Source organism: Vicia villosa, linkage group LG3, assembly GCF_029867415.1.
Source record: "Vicia villosa cultivar HV-30 ecotype Madison, WI linkage group LG3, Vvil1.0, whole genome shotgun sequence".
Lineage (NCBI taxonomy): Eukaryota > Viridiplantae > Streptophyta > Magnoliopsida > Fabales > Fabaceae > Vicia > Vicia villosa.
In genome coordinates, this window is record NC_081182.1 from 209455823 (window position 1) to 209474190 (window position 18368).

The window sequence follows — 18368 nt, forward strand, 5'->3', positions numbered from 1 at the left end:
TTGAAATAATGCCTGTACATCATCAACAAAGTTTTATTTGAAAGCATACAAATCAACAACTTGGGTATTTCGTTGTCATCATCCTCCCTCCAATCTTTGCATAAAACACAATTTTGATAGAGAAAGCAAATGGAAGAATTTTTTTTTGTAAAAGAAGGAATAAACATAAACATAGTGGATGTGAATGAATTCAAAATATGCAATGCTCATTTCATTAAAATTAACATTCAAGAATAAACAAAGTTTGAAAGCAAACAATACAATGAAGGGAATGCAAACAGTAAAGAAACAAAGGCCTAGTGATTAATCAGCAACAAGGACGAGCTATCCTGTCTGAAACACTTGGCTTTAGGAGACCATCTGGCTTTGACTTGTCTTCAGCCACTTTGATCTGGCAAAGGATTAGTGACAACGTTAGGACCCATATCCCTGAAAGATAGCATCTTTGATCTAACCAACTCTTGCACCAAGGCCTTCAAAGCATAGCAATGTTCTAAATCATGGCCAGCACCACCCTGATGAAATTCACAATGAAGATCAGGCCGAAATCCTATTGAGGGAGGGTTTCGAGGAGGAGGCATGGCTCTTGTTGTAATTAACCCTTTCCGGACCAAAGTAGGATACAGTTCAGTGTATGACATAGGAATAGGATCAAAGTGAGTCCTATCACGATTCCGATCTTGTTTCTGCTTTTTGTTACCTTGAGAAGGAACAGACAATGGACGTTGATGCAGAGTCCTACGAAGCACTGATTGAGGAAAGCAAACAGGTGTTTCCTTCTCTACTCCAAAATATGAATCACATGACATAACAGATGGTTGCCCTTGATTTGAAGTAGCAACGGAAAAGGCTAAATGAGTATCCACTTGCTTTGTAATAATCGGAGGAAAGTTGCATTCTCTCTTCAACAAGACTTGCAGGGTTTCCATAATCTGATCCATCTGTATTTTCAACTGGCTAACCTCTGCTCTTAGCAACTCTTGGTCTTGTTGAAGTTCTTCCATACTCTTCAGATACATGTTTCTAGTTCAATGTGTCGAGGAATCAGCTTGACGGTAGATAGACGGCTCTGAAGATGGAGACAGACAAGAATAAGTTTTCTGGACAACCTGGATAAATGCATGAAGTATGCAAATGATGCAATGCAAATGCAATGTTGTTTGATTTTCAAAGAATTCAAGTTATTAATTTGTAAACATCAAAGCATGAAGGAAATAAATCCTAAATTGGATCAAAGCATTGATCAAGTTATCATCAAGATCAATCATCCATTTTGGTGGATTAGGGTTTTCACCCTATCAACACCCAAGATCCATTGAGTTTGATGAAACTTATGATGTTTACAAAGAAAGACCTATGAGTTCCTTGGAAATCAAACGAATGCATGGTTTATGTATCCATCATAATCAAGGTCTCACAGGGTCACACAAACAAGGTTCAAAGTCACGAGCATGGAGTCAAGATTAAGAACAACCCACAAAGGTATGTACTAGGGAATTTTGTACCTGCCAAACGGGTTCTACAAAGGTTCCCAGAGTTTTCAATCTTCTATCGGATACTACCAGCACACACAATTGCTCATGGGCACCAATAATATTCCTAAAAAGACCTCGTCTGAGCGTAGCATCGCATGACAACAAGAACAAATTGGTACTTGAACTTGTTTCTGCGCTACATCCTAAAAAAGGCTTAGATGGGTTAAAAGGGTTCTAGGTCATTCAGCTTCTACGGACACTCACTATTGAAAATAATAGCGTTCTTACGATAGCTCGTAACAACATCTACTACCTTCCATGAGGCCTCCACTGATTGGGGTTCCACCATATGATGCTCATGTTAAGGATCGCTCCTGACATGCAACTATTGGTCTTACCACCTCCTATCTCAAGTTACTCACAAAAGTCCGGGTTAGAACTTTATCTCATATCACAAGGTATCACCCAAGTAACCACATAAACAGATAAGAATATATACAAAATAAGATATATACAAAAAGAAAAAGCAAACAATAAGCAATAACATAAACACACAGATAAACAAAATAGGCTAAACCCACTTAAGAAAGTCCCCAGCAGAGTCGCCACTTTTCTGTAGCGGCAAAAATTTGAGTTTAAGTCATTTGGTTAACTTAAATCGTTAAAAAGCAAGAGTCGCCACCGAACTTTTTTAATTCCAAAAGGGGAAAGGGAAAAAACTCGAAAAAACCACAAAAAGAAATCTGGATACGGGGGTTGGTTATGTAAGGGGAAGGTGTTAGCACCCCTCACATCTGTGGTACTCCACAGGAACCTTTTGAAAATCTGTGTTTATGTTAAAACCATTTTTGTTTGCTAGAAAGAAATAAAAGGGAAAAGAAAATATATACAAAAAGAAAAAAGTTATTTACAAAAGTTTGCTCGGCAAGACGTTGTGTCTTGTGCCTACATACCTCCTCAGTGCAATGGAGAAGTCAGAGCATTTGTAGTTCTGCTCAAAAGTTTTGAAAAAAGGTTTTATAAAACAATTTGAAAAGAAAAGGAGTGCAAGTGCACAAAAGAGTTTTAAAGAAGATCACTTAACAAAAGTCAAGGTTTTATTATGAAAAGAGTTTTGAAAACAGGTCGATGGCGATGCGCGAGGCACTCGACTTACAAAGAGTTGGTTGGGGGCTTGGTATGTGGACCAAGTAATGCGGGGGCGAACATTTATTAAAAGAGGAAAATAGAAGAAGTAAATGAAAACATACAAGCTCATACAGGTAACATCCATACAAACAAGCATAAGGGTTCAAACATAAAGGAATGAACATGAAAGAGGTAAAATAAGAGTGTACGTGCAAGTGTGCAAGTGTAAGTACGGTTGATGGCGATGCGTGAAGTGCAATCGACTTATGGTAGAAAACGGCTAAGAACCTAATATTCTTTTATTTTGAAAAACGGTTAAAGCATGCAAGCAATAATAAAATAAAGCGGCAAAGGAAAGCGGTAAAAATATTACAAGGCCTCGGGGATGGGGATTACACACTTAAACGAATGGGGATGAAAATTAACTACTAATTATTACAACCCAATCGAAAAAATAAAGCGGAAAATAAAAGGATAATATATATAAAAATTAAAATGAATTATAAATGTCCACAATAAAGTCCAATGGCTCAATGATAGTAGTACCTCACAAAAGTCAAGAAAACATTAGCAACGGATATATATAATGATGCATGAATAAATGACAAAAATATGCTAAAAAATATAATCAAGATTTAACTAAAGAAAGTCTAAACAAATTACATTCTAAAAAAATTAAAATTAGACAAACATATTTTTGATATTTTTTAATATGAGAAGTAAAATCTAAATAAACATATTTTTGTATTTTTTATGTCATGCAATTTTTATCAACTAAGAAAAATAAACAAAGAAACAATAATAATTCACACAAACAGTCAAAAGGGGTGCCAAAAAGGGATGCAGGCCCAAGGTGTATTGGCCCAAATTCATTTGAATCTGTCAGCCAGGGGTGTTGCGCTGAAAAAAGGGTGTATGATTAAACTCATTGCGCTTTCTAAAATACATGACTAGATATTGCTTGAAGTCAAAAAGCAGAGGGAGGTTCGCAGGGTTAATACATGGTGTAACAAGAAAATGTCGCTGGTCTTATCAAAAGTACTAAAGCCCAAATTGGTTATTGGATAAACCCTAGAGACTAAAGAACCTAACGACCCTCTCCCCTGTTTTTCACGATCTCTTTCGGTTCTGTTCTCTCTGTTTCCAGAATCGTTCATCATCTCTCAAACTCTCTTTGTTCTTATTCTCTCTCCAAGCTCTCACAACAATATAGCAAATATTCAGAAATTGAAAGCAAACAGTCACAAGAATAACAAATATGTTCATCAGTTCTCATCAATACCAAATGCTTAGTTTGAAATCACAAGTCAACAAGAAATTACCGCAGAAGCAACATGATATGAGTATCAAATGCGAACTGAAAAAGTGATTAAAAAAGGTTACCGATCAGAGATGTGAGTTGCAAGATCTTCGACGAATACCTCTAATGAACTCCTTCTCTCCGATCTGCTCCGAAAACGCTAAAGGAAGGATCCGTTGTTATTTCGCCGGGATTGTGGAATTGTTACGAGAACGATGAAGATGCAGGGGAGCGTCGATTTGTTCACTGATGCGTGCAGGTACGTGAGTGACTTGATTTGAAGTTGTTGTATGCTGTGATGGCTTCAATCGGATGCTGTGTGCGTGTTGGGTTGACGGTATGTAGTGTTGGAAATTGAGTGAAGGTGGTATGAAGGTTGTATCAAGTTTTTTTGTGGTTGATGAAGATTTGGTTTCGGACCTTCGGTTTATGAAATGGTAAGAATTTGTGAACAGATAACGTAGGTTGTTGGAGGATTTTGAAGTGAATTTTAGGATGCTGATGATTGAAGGTTATTATGTGGTTTGGGTGATGGTTGTTTCTGTTCAATATGCAGATGAAGGTTTTTATGGTTAAAGTTTGAATGGAGGTGAGTTTTATGGTGATGATATAGATGCTTTGCTTGCAGGTGAGTGGAGGATTTTGTGAATCGGTTGAATGGTTTAGTATTTGGAGGAAGAGTTCTTTTGATTTTGGCATAGTAACGACATATTTTCTTCCTCCTCTTTTTCAGTGTGAATGAGCTGATATTTATAGTGTGATGAGAGTGAGGATATAATAGTGATTTCATGAGGGGAATTTGGATCAGAACGAATCAAAAGTTTGTTATGATTTGGGAGAAAAACGCGTGAGGAAGAGGATGAAGAATTTACGATCCACTTTTTCAGGGAACTTGGTGAGCAACGCGTGAAAATGCTGAGGTGGGCAAGAGGGTGAGAAAGTATGACCTCTTGAGAAAATATCTTTTCAATTTTTGTCTGTAGTCAAATTCTAGAAGATGATGATGTCATTGGAAAATGAATATTTTGCTGAGAAGAGAGAAACCGTGAGATTGGCACAAGTGGTCCCCATCTATTTTTGTTCAAAAATCTTTTAACACTTGGCTTGACTAAAAAATGTTGATAGGCTTTGGATCAAAATGACACGGGCCCTCTAATTTTGCATCCCTTAATTGAATTGGACCTATACAAAAAAAAACAATAAAACAAGAAACAAGCAATAACAAATATGATAAAATTGATTTATTAATTTTAATTATAAACTCAACTTAAATCTAAATTGAATTTAAAATTAAAATTATAAATCCTAAAAAGTATTAGTAAAATAAACAAAAATGCTATTAATTCTAAAATGAGGTATGAAATGAATGTATGTATTTTTTTGAATTTATGAATGAGAATGATGCAAATGAGTACTACATATAATTTTTTGGATTTTTGAGATAAAATAAGAATACTAAATGTAAATGATGTAGATAAAAAGTCGGGGCAAAATTTAGGGTACAACAGGGGGATAGTTCATTCTCTTGTCTTATGCCATACGATCAAATGATTCCCCAAGTTAATAGAAGGCGGATTATGTTTAAATTCTTTCATGATACGCAAGGACATAAAGCATTCGCTCATCGGTTTGTTTGTCTTATAAATGTTGGTACACTTTGGACAAGCTGAAGGATGATTGCAAAATGACATAAAGTTTGAATACTTGGAGCTATATAATTTTTCGTTCGAATGTTGGAAAAAGGTGACTCAACTATGGTTCAACTTGATACAACGTGCGCAAGATGCGTGCATTTGTCCATTCAACCTCAGTCCCATTCATCATAATTCGATCAGGTTTCGTCATTCAAGAGATTTATCAAATTTCATTCATATTTCATCCATGAGAAAGACATTATCCATTCAAGTTTATCACAAATCAAAACCAATACATTTGAAAATTCATTACAACATGTCCAATCCAGTACAAATCAAATACAAAAAAATCCACACAATTCAAATCCAAAATACCATTACATCACAAGATATAAATAAAAGCCCCTTCACGAAACCGGTCCCCGCAAATAAACCGAACCCAACTTCCAGCTCTGAGCATTCAAACCAAAAAATCCCATCCTATTCAACATGCCAAACAATGCATATACATGCTGCCACCATAATTCATCCTAAGTAAAAAACCGAAACTGCAGCCAGCCCATAAATCCCGACCTGCACCAGCAAAGAAAAAAAAAACAAATAAGATTGAATCTATATCATTCACAATGTCACTAACATGTATCATATTTTCACTTCATAAACCTACATCATTCACAACTTCACTAACAGCCTTGCATTCAAGCACCATTTCCAATCCACATTATCATACATACACATTGCAATACAAACACTACAAAATTCAAATAAAAAACCCAGCCCTGCAGCCATATACAAACACCTTCCAGAACTCGAACATTAACCTTTCACTAACTTCAACTATCCTAACTGTCAAACCATTTTTTATATAACCTTTCTCCAATTCCCAACATATATAGCTAACTCCCAGCTCATCCATAACAAACCGGAAACAGAAATTACTAATCCCTTCTAACAGTCTCATAACCATAACAACTTTCCTAACAGTTTGTTACCTCCTCTAACTGTAACTAACTTTTTCTAACAACCTAAATCCTCATAACAGAATCCCTCTAACTAACATTTCCATCCTAACCGATTTCTAACCAATCCTAACAGATTCAACAGAATGATAACAGAAGGAGAGAAGGGAAGTTACCTCAACAATTCAATCTCCTATAAAACCATAACTTCTCTTCAATCACAGGTCTCCACCATTCTTATCATCATCACTTTCACAATCTTCTTCATTCATCTTCATAACACCCACGCCATTTCACCCTCATTCATCTTCACACACATCACTCCACACACACCTTCATGATCTTCATCATCACTACACGTTCTCCCAATCTTCACTCCTTCATCATCTTCATCTTCATCTTCATCTCCATCTTCAATCCTCTCTCCCATCTTCTTCACTTCAATTCACCTTCTTCAATCTCCATCCCTCAATTCCTCTTGCCACCTTCTTCATCACACAAAAACAACTCAAATTCGGCATAGCAGCATAACAGAAGAGCAAAGCGTAACAGAAAAGAAAAGAATTCAGAAAAAAAAGGAAACTCACCTTGTAACAAACTCTGGATCCGATTCAACATCATCTTCAATCTTCATCTTTCTCTCATCATCCTCAAGAAGCGGCACCATCAACCTTCATCCACATTCTCATCAATCTGCAAAATCACCACCGCACTCCACCTTCTTCGCAATTCATCATCAACAATCCTGCAATCTATAATCAACCCTCCACAACAACAATGAGTCAGAAGACGAAGAACGAAAAAGTATAAGAAGATTAGGGTGAAGGTATATGGAGATCTCAGCGACCTAACCTCCTTCATCGATTGCTCCGTTGGTTTCAGATTTGAATCGGAGAAAGATATGAGGATGAGAACGAACGGCGAAGAGAGTTTGAGATCGAGAAAGGGAACTGAGAGTGTCGTCGGAGAAGGCGAGGTAGTCTCTGCCGTGAGGTCGCCGCTCGAGTTCGCCGGGGAGGATAGGGATTGATCGGAGGGGATAGGGTCTCCGCCGCCGCTTGTTCTGCGAAGAGAGGAAGGGGAATTCTGTGTTGAGAAGGTGAATCGTCGCTTTAATTTTACCCTAATCCCCTTTCTTTTTAATTTTTATTTTCAATTCAATTCCTTTTTTAGTTAAAAATCTGATAAAAGAAATTGGGATAGAAAAAAAGATACTTGGGCCTGATTTGCTATTCTCCACACCTCACTAGCCCATCACACCACAGTTTTGGCAATAAAACAATACGGTACAAAAAACTCTGTTTGGGCCAATGCACCTGGGCCTGCGTATCTACTGTGTACACCATTATTTTCAGACTGAACCCCCCTGTTTTCATGTTTTTAATTAGATTTGATTTTCCTTTTAGTATTTTTCTTTCTAGATTTCTTAGATAAAAAGGACATATAAAAACAACAAGATTTTGATAAGTTTTAGAGATTAGATCATTACTCTTGTTAGACTTTAGGTAATACTAATTTCCCTTGTTAGATTTTTTTAGACTTTAATACAAATTGTTGACATAGAAAAATAATCACAAAAATATTAGTTTAGGCTTTTATTTTAATTCTTTTGCTTGATTAAAATTCTTGTTTTGTCATATGAAACCATATAAAAATAGTAGTACTTGACTTGTAATTTTTCATTTTGTATTATATTCTTGACTTGATATTTCATGCCTATGTGTGATTTTGTACCATTGCGCCATTCTCAATTTTTGCTCCTAATGTGACTTTATTTTCATGTCTCTTTAATTCCTAACTTTAGGTAGAAACCATGTTAACATTAGACTTAGCCTAGAATTTAGAATTAGTTCCCTTTTGCATTCTTTTTCTTTTTCAACTCTAAAATACTTAATAAAAACCTGACAAAGATCATACCGTCACACTTCTGATATATGGTGGGAAAGAAATGATTGGGGCGTAGGCCCCGATGTACGTTCTTCCCCACGTAGTAGAAAAGAAATGATTGGGGCGTAGGCCCCCGATGTACGTTCTTTTCTACTAAACGGAAAAGAAATGATTGGAATGTAGATTTCGATGTATTTCTTATCCGTCATTTAGAGAATCGATTGTGGTGTAGACCTCGATGTGCATTCTCTAAATACTCAAAAAACAAAAACTCTTTTTGGTATGATCTAAGTCACAAATTAAATCCCCTTAAAAAATACTCAACCAGAAAACACTTCAAAAAACCTAATAAATGGTCAGATTTAAAGCAAAAGTAAGGAAGTGATGCGAGACCTTGTAGTGGGTTCTCGTCATCATGGAATTACCCTAAAAGACACAAACCAATCATTTCTTTTTCTTTTGCCTCGTTGGCACCTAAGGGCAATGTCATTTCCGTTCGTACGCATCGTAGGTCTTCCCTTATGCAGGAACGTGAACGTTGACGCCGCCCAACTAAAAAACACAAAACGAACAGAAAATCGTGAGCCGAGCTACGGTAACTCTGATTCCTGAAAAGGATACGTAGGCAGCGGGGTAGGGCCCGTGCGAGTACAATTCTTTATTTTCCCTACATTTTGCATTCATTTCGCATTTAGACATAGACATAGTACACACCCTTTAGATAGAAACAAACATAGGTGGATACCATCGAGTACGATGGGCGTGAGGGGTGCTAATACCTTCCCCTCGCGTAACCGACTCCCGTTCCTAGATTCTCTGGTCGCAAGACCCTGTTCCTTCCTTTGTTAGGTTTTCTGATATTCCTTTCCCTTATGGGATAAATATATTGGTGGCGACTCTGTTCATTTTTCGCGAGCGTGCGACATCTACTTATGTAGATAATCATCAGTTGCTTATCCATTACTTTCAAGACAGTTTAACTGGTGCCGCACTGAAGTGGTACACGGGCTTGGATAGCACTAATATTCGAACATTCAATGACCTAGGTGAGGCCTTTGTCCGACAATACAAGTATAACTCGGATATGGCTCCAGACAGAGATCAGCTTCGATCGATGGCTCAGAAAGACCATGAAGCTTTCAAAGAGTATGCCCAACGATGGAGGGAAACTGCTGCTCAGATTAATCCACCGTTAAAAGAGAAAGAGATGACAAAGATCTTCTTGAATACTCTCAGTCCGTTTTATTATGAACGCATGATTGCTAGTGCTCCAAGTGATTTCACCGAAATGGTAAACATGGGGATGCGTCTAGAAGAAGGAGTCCGAACCGGACGCCTAACTAAAGAAGGTGGATCTTCGAGTGGAACCAAAAAGTTCGGAAGTGGTTTCCCAAAGAAGAAAGAACAAAGTGTTGACATGGTATCCCAAGGGAGGCCAAGAGGAAATGTCAATCGTCAACGACAGATTGCTGCTGTCACACCAGTCGTTAATACAGCACCGAATCCGGGATTTACCCCGCAGTTTCAACAACAACAGCCTCGACCACAGGCTCAGCAGTTTAACAATAATCAGAATCGTGTACAAAAAGCTCCACAATTCGATCCGATTCCAATGACCTACACAGAATTGTACCCTGCGTTGGTTGAAAAAGGTCTCGTTCAAACTAGAGCACCACCACCAGTACCTGAGAAACTCCCATGGTGGTACAAAGCTGAGGTCTCATGCCCTTATCATCAAGGAGCACCTGGCCATGATCTTGAGCATTGCATAGCTTTGAAATATGAAGTTCAGAGATTGGTTAGATCTAATCTCCTCTCTTTCAGAAATTTGAATCCTAATGTGCAAGCAAATCCGCTGCCCAATCATGGAGGGCATGTTGTAAATATGGTATATGGATGTCCTGGTCCGTACCGAGTCTATAATATCAATTTCTCAAGAGCCGATTTGGTACAAATGCACGCCACTCTCTGTCAAGGGCAGAATTTTCGCCAGCATCACTACGGTTCCTGTAGCATATGTTGTGTAGATCCTCATGGATGTTCGATTGTGAGAAGAGATCTCCAAGTTCTGTTGGATAATGGTACTATTCAGATCTACAGAAATAGGGATGAAAATGAAGTTAACATGATAGGATGTTATCCGCATGAGCTTTTAGTCTCAGATATCAACTCGGAAATGCCTAAAGTTAACGTCATCGTTCCTCATTTCAACATGCCTGAGCGCATGGAAGTTACTTACAACAAGCCAAGGGTTCCTGTTGCTCCTTTGATCATTTGTTTACCTGGACCTATTCCTTATGACTCTGACAAGGCAGTTCCATACAACTACAATGCTACAATGATAAAGAATGGACAAGAAGTTCCTTTACCTACTCTTTCATCTGTCGTGAATATCGCCGATGTGAGTCGAGTAACAAGAAGTGGACGTGTGTATACTCCACTACCTCCGAAGCAGCCTGTTGCTCCTGCAACCGGGCAAAACCCTATTAATACACCAGTGGGGAATCCCGAGGAAACTCCTGTCAGTAATACAAACACTGATGTTGGTCAATCCAGTGGAACCAATGTCAATCCTGACTTTGACGAAATTTTAAAACTTATCAAAAGAAGTGAATATAAGATTGTGGATCAGCTTATGCAGACTCCTTCAAAAATCTCAATACTTTCATTGTTGTTGAATTCAGAAGCCCACAGGGAAGCCCTGATGAGAGTTTTGGATCAAGCTTTTGTAGATCATGATGTGACTGTTGACCATTTTGATGGGATAATAGCCAACATAACTGCTTGCAACAATTTAAGCTTCTGTGATGAAGAACTCCCCGAGGAGGGTAAAAATCACAATTTTGCTTTGCACATTTCCATGAACTGTCAGTCAGACTCTTTGTCCAATGTGTTGGTAGACACCGGATCTTCCTTGAATGTGATGCCAAAGATGACTCTTGCTCGCTTGTCTTACCAAGGAATGCCTATGAAGTTCAGTGGTGTAGTTGTCAAAGCATTTGATGGATCGCGAAAATCTGTTATCGGCGAAGTCAACCTTCCCATGACAATTGGTCCACATACATTTCAAATCACCTTCCAGGTCATGGACATTCAAGCTGCTTATAGCTGTCTGTTAGGACGACCATGGATCCATGAAGCAGGGGCAGTAACTTCTACGCTCCACCAAAAGTTAAAATTTGTAACAAATGGAAAATTGGTAACAATAAGTGGAGAACAAGCCTTAATGGTGAGTCATTTATCCAATTTCTCTTTAATTGGTGCTGGTGATGAGGAAGGAACGCAGTTCCAAGGTCTCTCTTTAGAAGAAGAATCTTCCAAGAGGAAAGCATCGATCTCTTCTTACAAAGAGGCGGTAAAAGTAGTGAAAGATGGAACTACCACTGGCTGGGGGCAAGTTGTGATCCCTACAAAGAATGAAACTAGAGCAGGTCTCGGATGTTCACCAACATTCTCAAACTGCACCAAGAAGGATGAAACCCTTCGTCCGATCAAAGAAACATTCATTAGTGGAGGATTCCTTAACCCAATTCCTCAAGAGGTTAATGTCCTTATCGAAGAATGCATAAAAGAAGGTCTCTCCGATACTGAAGAAGAATGGAAATGTTATCTCAATGACTCGGGATATATATCTCAGGAAGAACCATATCCTCCTTCAGAAGAATCCAATGGCAAAGAAACTGAGCCTGTTCCTGCAGAAATCTGGGACACCTTGGGACAACCAAGTGGAAAATTTGATTATATGGTGAAATATACTGCGCCTGAAAGTTCAAAGATTGCGATTGAGGATATCCAACCAACTGGATGGGGAGATTCCTTTGAATATAATAGTCAACCAGAAGAGGCTTACCAATACTGTCAATTTTCTCAGCAACCTGAAATTACTGAAGATTTCGGCTTCAATGCATCTACCAAGATTAACAATCCTGAAGATGGTTATTATCACATAAATGCCATTTTTGAAGATGAAGGGGAAGATGGTCCCGCAACTGACTCGGAAAGTGTCTCTGACAATGAGTCTCTTCATCCTGAAGACTGGGAAATACATCCTGAAAATTCTGAAGATTGTGACTCATCTTATGCTCTTCAAGAAGTAGAAGAAGACCATTTCAACTCTACAAAGAACAAGGTTGACAAACCAGGACCTTCAAATCCTGCTCGACCAGCGGTCAATGTCAATACTGAAGATAATTCTGAGGAGAATTTTCCTGAATACATAATACACAGAGGAGTTCGTTGCTACTGGAAAGCTGTCGACGTTCCGAATGTTGTTCGCCGCTCAAAGTAATCACCTCGCTGTTATTTTGACCTCCTGCCTTGCCCAAAGCAGAGAGATGTTTTATAGGGCTTTGCTTTTAAATGTTCCGCCCAAATAACTTTGTGTATAGGGCTTTGTTTTAAAAGTTTCCCTCTTTGTCCTGCCCAAGACAAATGAGTTTGTGTTTAGGGCTTTGTTTCAAAAATGAATCATAAATAAAGTGTCATTTTGAATTCCCTACATTATATGTTTTATTTTTGCTTTTTCTGGAAATGGTAATCCTAAAAAACCAAAATAAAAAAAAAAAACTTTTTCAAAAAAAATCTGCATACACTCTTGCATTCATAAATTTTCTGAAATAAATATAAATCACATGTGCAGATTTACTATTGATAAACCCATTGAATGCAATAACCCTATGCCCTCTCCCAACTTTGAGTTTCCTGTGTTCGAAGCCGAAGAAGAGGAAGAAGAGGAGATCCCGGACGAGATCTCTCGATTACTTAAGCACGAGGAAAGAGCCATTCTGCCTCACAAAGAGCCTTTAGAAAAGATCAACTTGAGTTCTGAAGAAGACAAAAAAGAAGTGACCATTGGATCGCTGCTTGATGCTGATGTCAAGAGTAAGTTGACAGACCTTCTCAAAGAATATGTTGGCGTGTTTGCCTGGTCCTACCAAGACATGCCTGGGTTGGATACCAATATTGTTCAGCATTACTTGCCGTTGAAGCCAGAATGTCCGCCGGTTAAGCAGAAATTGCGAAGGACTCACCCTGATATGGCTAACAAGATTAAAGTGGAAGTTCAAAAGCAACTCGATGCAGGTTTTCTTGTCACCTCTGAGTATCCTCAATGGTTGGCTAACATAGTGCCAGTTCCGAAAAAAGATGGCAAAGTCCGAATGTGTGTTGATTACCGTGACTTAAACAAGGCCAGTCCAAAAGATGACTTTCCGTTACCACATATTGACATGTTGGTTGATAGCACCGCTAAGTTCAACGTCTTTTCCTTCATGGACGGGTTCTCTGGTTATAATCAGATCAAGATGGCTCCTGAAGACATGGAGAAGACATCTTTCATCACCCCATGGGGTACCTTTTGCTACAAAGTGATGCCGTTTGGATTAAAGAATGCAGGCGCAACTTACCAAAGGGCGATGACTACTCTCTTTCATGACATGATGCATAAAGAAATTGAAGTTTATGTGGACGACATGATAGCCAAGTCCAGCACAGAAGAAGAACATATTGAATACCTTTTGAAGTTGTTTCAACGACTAAGGAAATATCAGCTTCGCTTGAATCCTAACAAATGTACTTTTGGGGTTAGATCTGGAAAACTCTTGGGTTTCATTGTCAGCCAAAGAGGTATTGAAGTAGATCCCGACAAAGTCAGAGCTATTCAAGAGATGCCTGCACCAAAAACTGAAAAGCAAGTAAGAGGATTTCTCGGACGATTGAACTATATCTCCAGGTTTATCTCTCAAATGACTGCTACTTGTGGGCCAATTTTCAAGCTTCTCCGCAAAGATCAAGGGGTTGTATGGACTGAAGATTGCCAGAAAGCGTTTGACAGTATCAAGGAGTACCTGTTAGAACCACCAATACTGATTCCTCCAGTTGAAGGGAGACCATTAATCATGTACCTTACCGTGTTGGAAGAATCCATGGGTTGTATGCTTGGACAGCAAGATGAAACCGGTAAGAAGGAGCATGCCATCTATTACTTGAGTAAGAAATTCACAGACTGTGAGTCTCGTTACTCCATGCTCGAAAAAACATGTTGTGCTTTGGCTTGGGCTTCAAAACGTCTCCGCCAATACATGATCAACAATACTACTTGGTTAATCTCCAGAATGGATCCGATCAAGTACGTCTTTGAAAAGCCTGCATTAACAGGAAGGATTGCCCGATGGCAAATGCTGTTATCTGAGTATGACATTGAGTACCGTGCCCAAAAAGCGGTCAAAGGAAGCATTCTCGCCGATCACTTGGCGCATCAACCAATCAATGAATATCAATCTCTCAAGTTTGACTTTCCTGATGAAGATGTCTTGTACTTGAAGATGAAAGATTGTGACGAACCGTTACCAGAAGAAGGTCCTGAGCCTGGATTAAGATGGGGCCTAATTTTCGATGGAGCAGTAAACGCTTTTGGCAATGGAATTGGGGCAATCATTATCACTCCCAAGGGTACTCATATCCCATTCTCCGCCAGATTGCTATTTGATTGCACCAACAACATCGCAGAATATGAAGCTTGTATCATGGGTCTCGAAGAAGCCATTAACTTAAGGATCAAGATCCTAGACATATATGGAGATTCAGCCCTCGTGATCAACCAAATCAAAGACAAGTGGGAAACTTACCACCCTGGTTTGATTCCTTACAGAGATTATGCAAGACGTCTGTTGACTTTCTTCAACAAGGTTGAACTGCATCATATACCTCGAGATCAGAATCGAATGGCAGACGCCTTGGCTACTCTATCTTCCTTGTTCAAAGTTAATCACTGGAATGATATGCCTACAGTCAGAATCACGCGCCTTGAAAGGCCCGCCTATGTATTTGCAACTGAAGCAGTCATCGATGATAAACCGTGGTTTCACGACATCAAACGCTTCCTTCAAACTCAAGAGTACCCACTTGGGGCATCAAACAAAGATAAGAAAACTCTAAGGAGACTTTCTGGCAGTTTCTTCCTAAATGGGGATGTGCTATACAAAAGAAATTTCGACATGGTTTTGCTCAGATGCGTGGATAGACACGAAGTAGACATGTTAATGCATGAAGTGCATGAAGGGTCCTTTGGAACTCATTCAAACGGGCATGCGATGTCCAAGAAAATCTTAAGAGCAGGATACTATTGGTTGACAATGGAATCTGACTGTTATAAACATGTGAAGAGATGTCACAAGTGCCAGATCTACGCAGATAAGATCCATGTGCCACCGACTCCACTCAACGTTCTCTCATCTCCATGGCCTTTCTCCATGTGGGGTATCGACATGATTGGAATGATTGAACCAAAAGCTTCAAACGGTCATCGTTTCATCTTAGTGGCTATTGATTACTTCACCAAGTGGGTCGAAGCAGCATCTTATGCCAATGTTACAAGACAAGTGGTTGTGAGGTTTATCAAGAATAACATCATTTGCCGATATGGTATTCCCAGCAAGATCATTACAGACAATGGTTCGAACTTGAATAACAAAATGATGAAAGAACTGTGTGAGGAATTCAAGATTGAGCATCATAACTCTTCTCCTTACAGACCAAAAATGAACGGCGCAGTTGAAGCTGCTAACAAGAACATTAAGAAGATCGTCCAGAAAATGGTCGTCACTTACAAAGACTGGCACGAAATGCTGCCATTTGCTTTACATGGATACCGTACTTCAGTGCGTACTTCAACAGGGGCAACCCCTTTTTCTCTAGTATACGGCATGGAAGTTGTGCTCCCCGTAGAAGTTGAAATCCCATCAATGAGAGTCCTCATGGAAACTAAGTTATCAGAGGCTGAATGGTGTCAAAGCAGATACGATCAGTTGAACTTAATCGAAGAAAAACGTATGACTGCTCTATGCCATGGACAGTTATACCAAGCAAGGATGAAACAAGCTTTCAACAAAAAGGTTCGACCTCGTGAATTTCGAGAAGGTGACCTCGTGCTTAAAAAGATCTTGTCTTTTCAACCAGATTCTAGGGGCAAATGGTCTCCTAATTACGAAGGCCCGTATGTTGTCAAAAGAACATTTTCTGGCGGCGCCATGACTCTTGCAACCATGGATGGTGATGAACTCCCACATCCTGTGAATGCTGATGCAGTCAAGAAATACTTTGTCTAAAAAATTACAAAAGAACAGCTCGATAAGTCGAAAACCCGCAAAGGGCGACTTAGGCAAAAATGAGCGTCTCGGTGGACTGAAAACCCGAAAGGGCGGTCCAGGCAAAAATTAGAGACAATAAACAGAAAAAATTCATCCTGGTAGATTGAAAACCTGAAAGGGCAATCTAGGCAAAAATTAGGGATTTATGACAAAGTAACTGCATCGGTCCATACTTCGTCACCTGAATCGTCTTTTCCATCAAAGGATCTTCAAACAAATCATTGTCAATCTGAAGCGACAAGCAGAGTTGGAACTCAAAGTTGTTAGGGGGAATAGTGGTTATTGCTTTCAATGTAGCCTTTTCCGCATAATTACCATTTCCAACTTTTGTAAATACTCTATGGAATCACGCCTTTAGCTGATTACCATCCTATTAAATAAATTTGAGCCTTGTGCGCATTTGTTTGCAATCTCTAAATTCTTTTAGCTTTCAAAATGACGCTTTAATTGTGTTATTCACTTTTGAAAAAAAAAAAAAAGTTTTAAATGAATTTACTCCACTTTTTCAAAATAAAAGCGAAACTTTCCTTTAAGTTGTGAACAACAGAAGGAACATCAACAGCTATCTCCATAGGACGAATCCAAAGATTGTGGTAGGAAAAGCTCTTCTATCCCCAGTGAAGAAGCTCTTCTATCCCCAGTGATGAAGATTTTCCATCTCCAGTAAAGAAGATTCTTCCATCTCAATGAGAAAAGATGCTTATCTTCCCCAGAGAAGTTGAAAACATGCAACACCATTCATCACCTGTGTTATCTACACCGTGTTGAAGAACATTTGCCAAGTATCTGGTTGTATTGCGGCGTCAGTCCTTCTCCAGTATATACTTCATTGTCTGTCAGTTTCGTCAGTATGCATGCTACATTCATGACATTCATCATTTATACATATTTGCATCATTTATGCATTCTTGCATTTTTCAATGTTTGCTTCAAAATCACTTGTTTAGGATATATCCATCCTCCAAAAAAAAAATATAAAAAAAAAGAGAAAAAAAAAAGAAAAAAAGAAAAAGAAACAAGTATGGGCGTGTCATCTCTCCAGTAGGTTGTCACCCATAAGCAGAAAGAATATCTTTTGTTTCTCCAGTTCCCCACTGAGATCATTCCTCGTGGAAGAAGGTTGCTTCAGTCTTCTCCTCTCAAAACAAAGGAGAAAATCCCATTTGAGTTCATTCCTCATGGGTACAAAGTCTTGCTTGACTGTCTCTTTCCAATTCATTCTTGGTTAGAACCTTGTCTTTACCAGATTCAAATTCCGATTCCTCAAATAGAGTCGTGAAAAACAGACAATAAGCAATAGCCTCATCATCTGAGCAGCTTATGTCTCTTTCAAAAGATTTTCCTCTCTAGGAAATCAATCATGAAGACCATTTGACAATCAGGGCCTTATTACTGTTCACAAGGCTGAATATCCAGTAATTTCCCTAGCAAAGTCTCCAGGATCATTTTATCACTCGGTTGATAATTGATCATGTCTTCAAAACCACTATCACGAGGCTGGTAGTCGGTAACCTTTTGTTCTGGTTATATTATTTTAACATGTCTATCACCATGCTGATAGTCGGTAATATTAACCAAACCTTTGAAACTCTTTTTACCTTGTCAAGTCTATCACCATGCTGATAGTCGGTAATACAGTTTCATACCTTTCACCTTCGCATTATTAAACAAGTCTATCCCCAAGCTGATAGTCGATAATGTCGATAGGTAAGCTTTTCTTACAAAGCTATCATTCCCCGGTGAAGCATACACTTGCTTTCCCGAAAAGAAAAAAACGGATTCTCTTCCTAAAACGGATTGAGACATCCTTCCCAACCTCTTTTCCCAAGCGGAGTCAG

The 18368-nt window shown here is 38.9% G+C and overlaps 1 protein-coding gene across 1 annotated transcript; it reads right to left on the bottom strand.

Annotated features, from left to right (window-relative positions):
* Positions 1-303: 303 nt before the first annotated feature.
* LOC131657242 (uncharacterized) lies at positions 304-2400 on the bottom strand. The gene is made up of 2 exons (XM_058926701.1): positions 1506-2400; positions 304-1069 (listed from the first exon to the last, which is right to left on the bottom strand). The coding sequence occupies exon 2, from the start codon at positions 1017-1019 to the stop codon at positions 378-380; it is 642 nt and encodes a 213-aa protein (XP_058782684.1). The 5' UTR covers positions 1020-1069; positions 1506-2400; the 3' UTR covers positions 304-377.
* Positions 2401-18368: the final 15968 nt, after the last annotated feature.

Excerpts from the sequence above, each read along its gene's own strand:
- LOC131657242 (XM_058926701.1), bottom strand. The coding sequence starts at position 1,019 with ATGTATCTGAAGAGTATGGAAGAACTTCAACAAGACCAAGAGTTGCTA.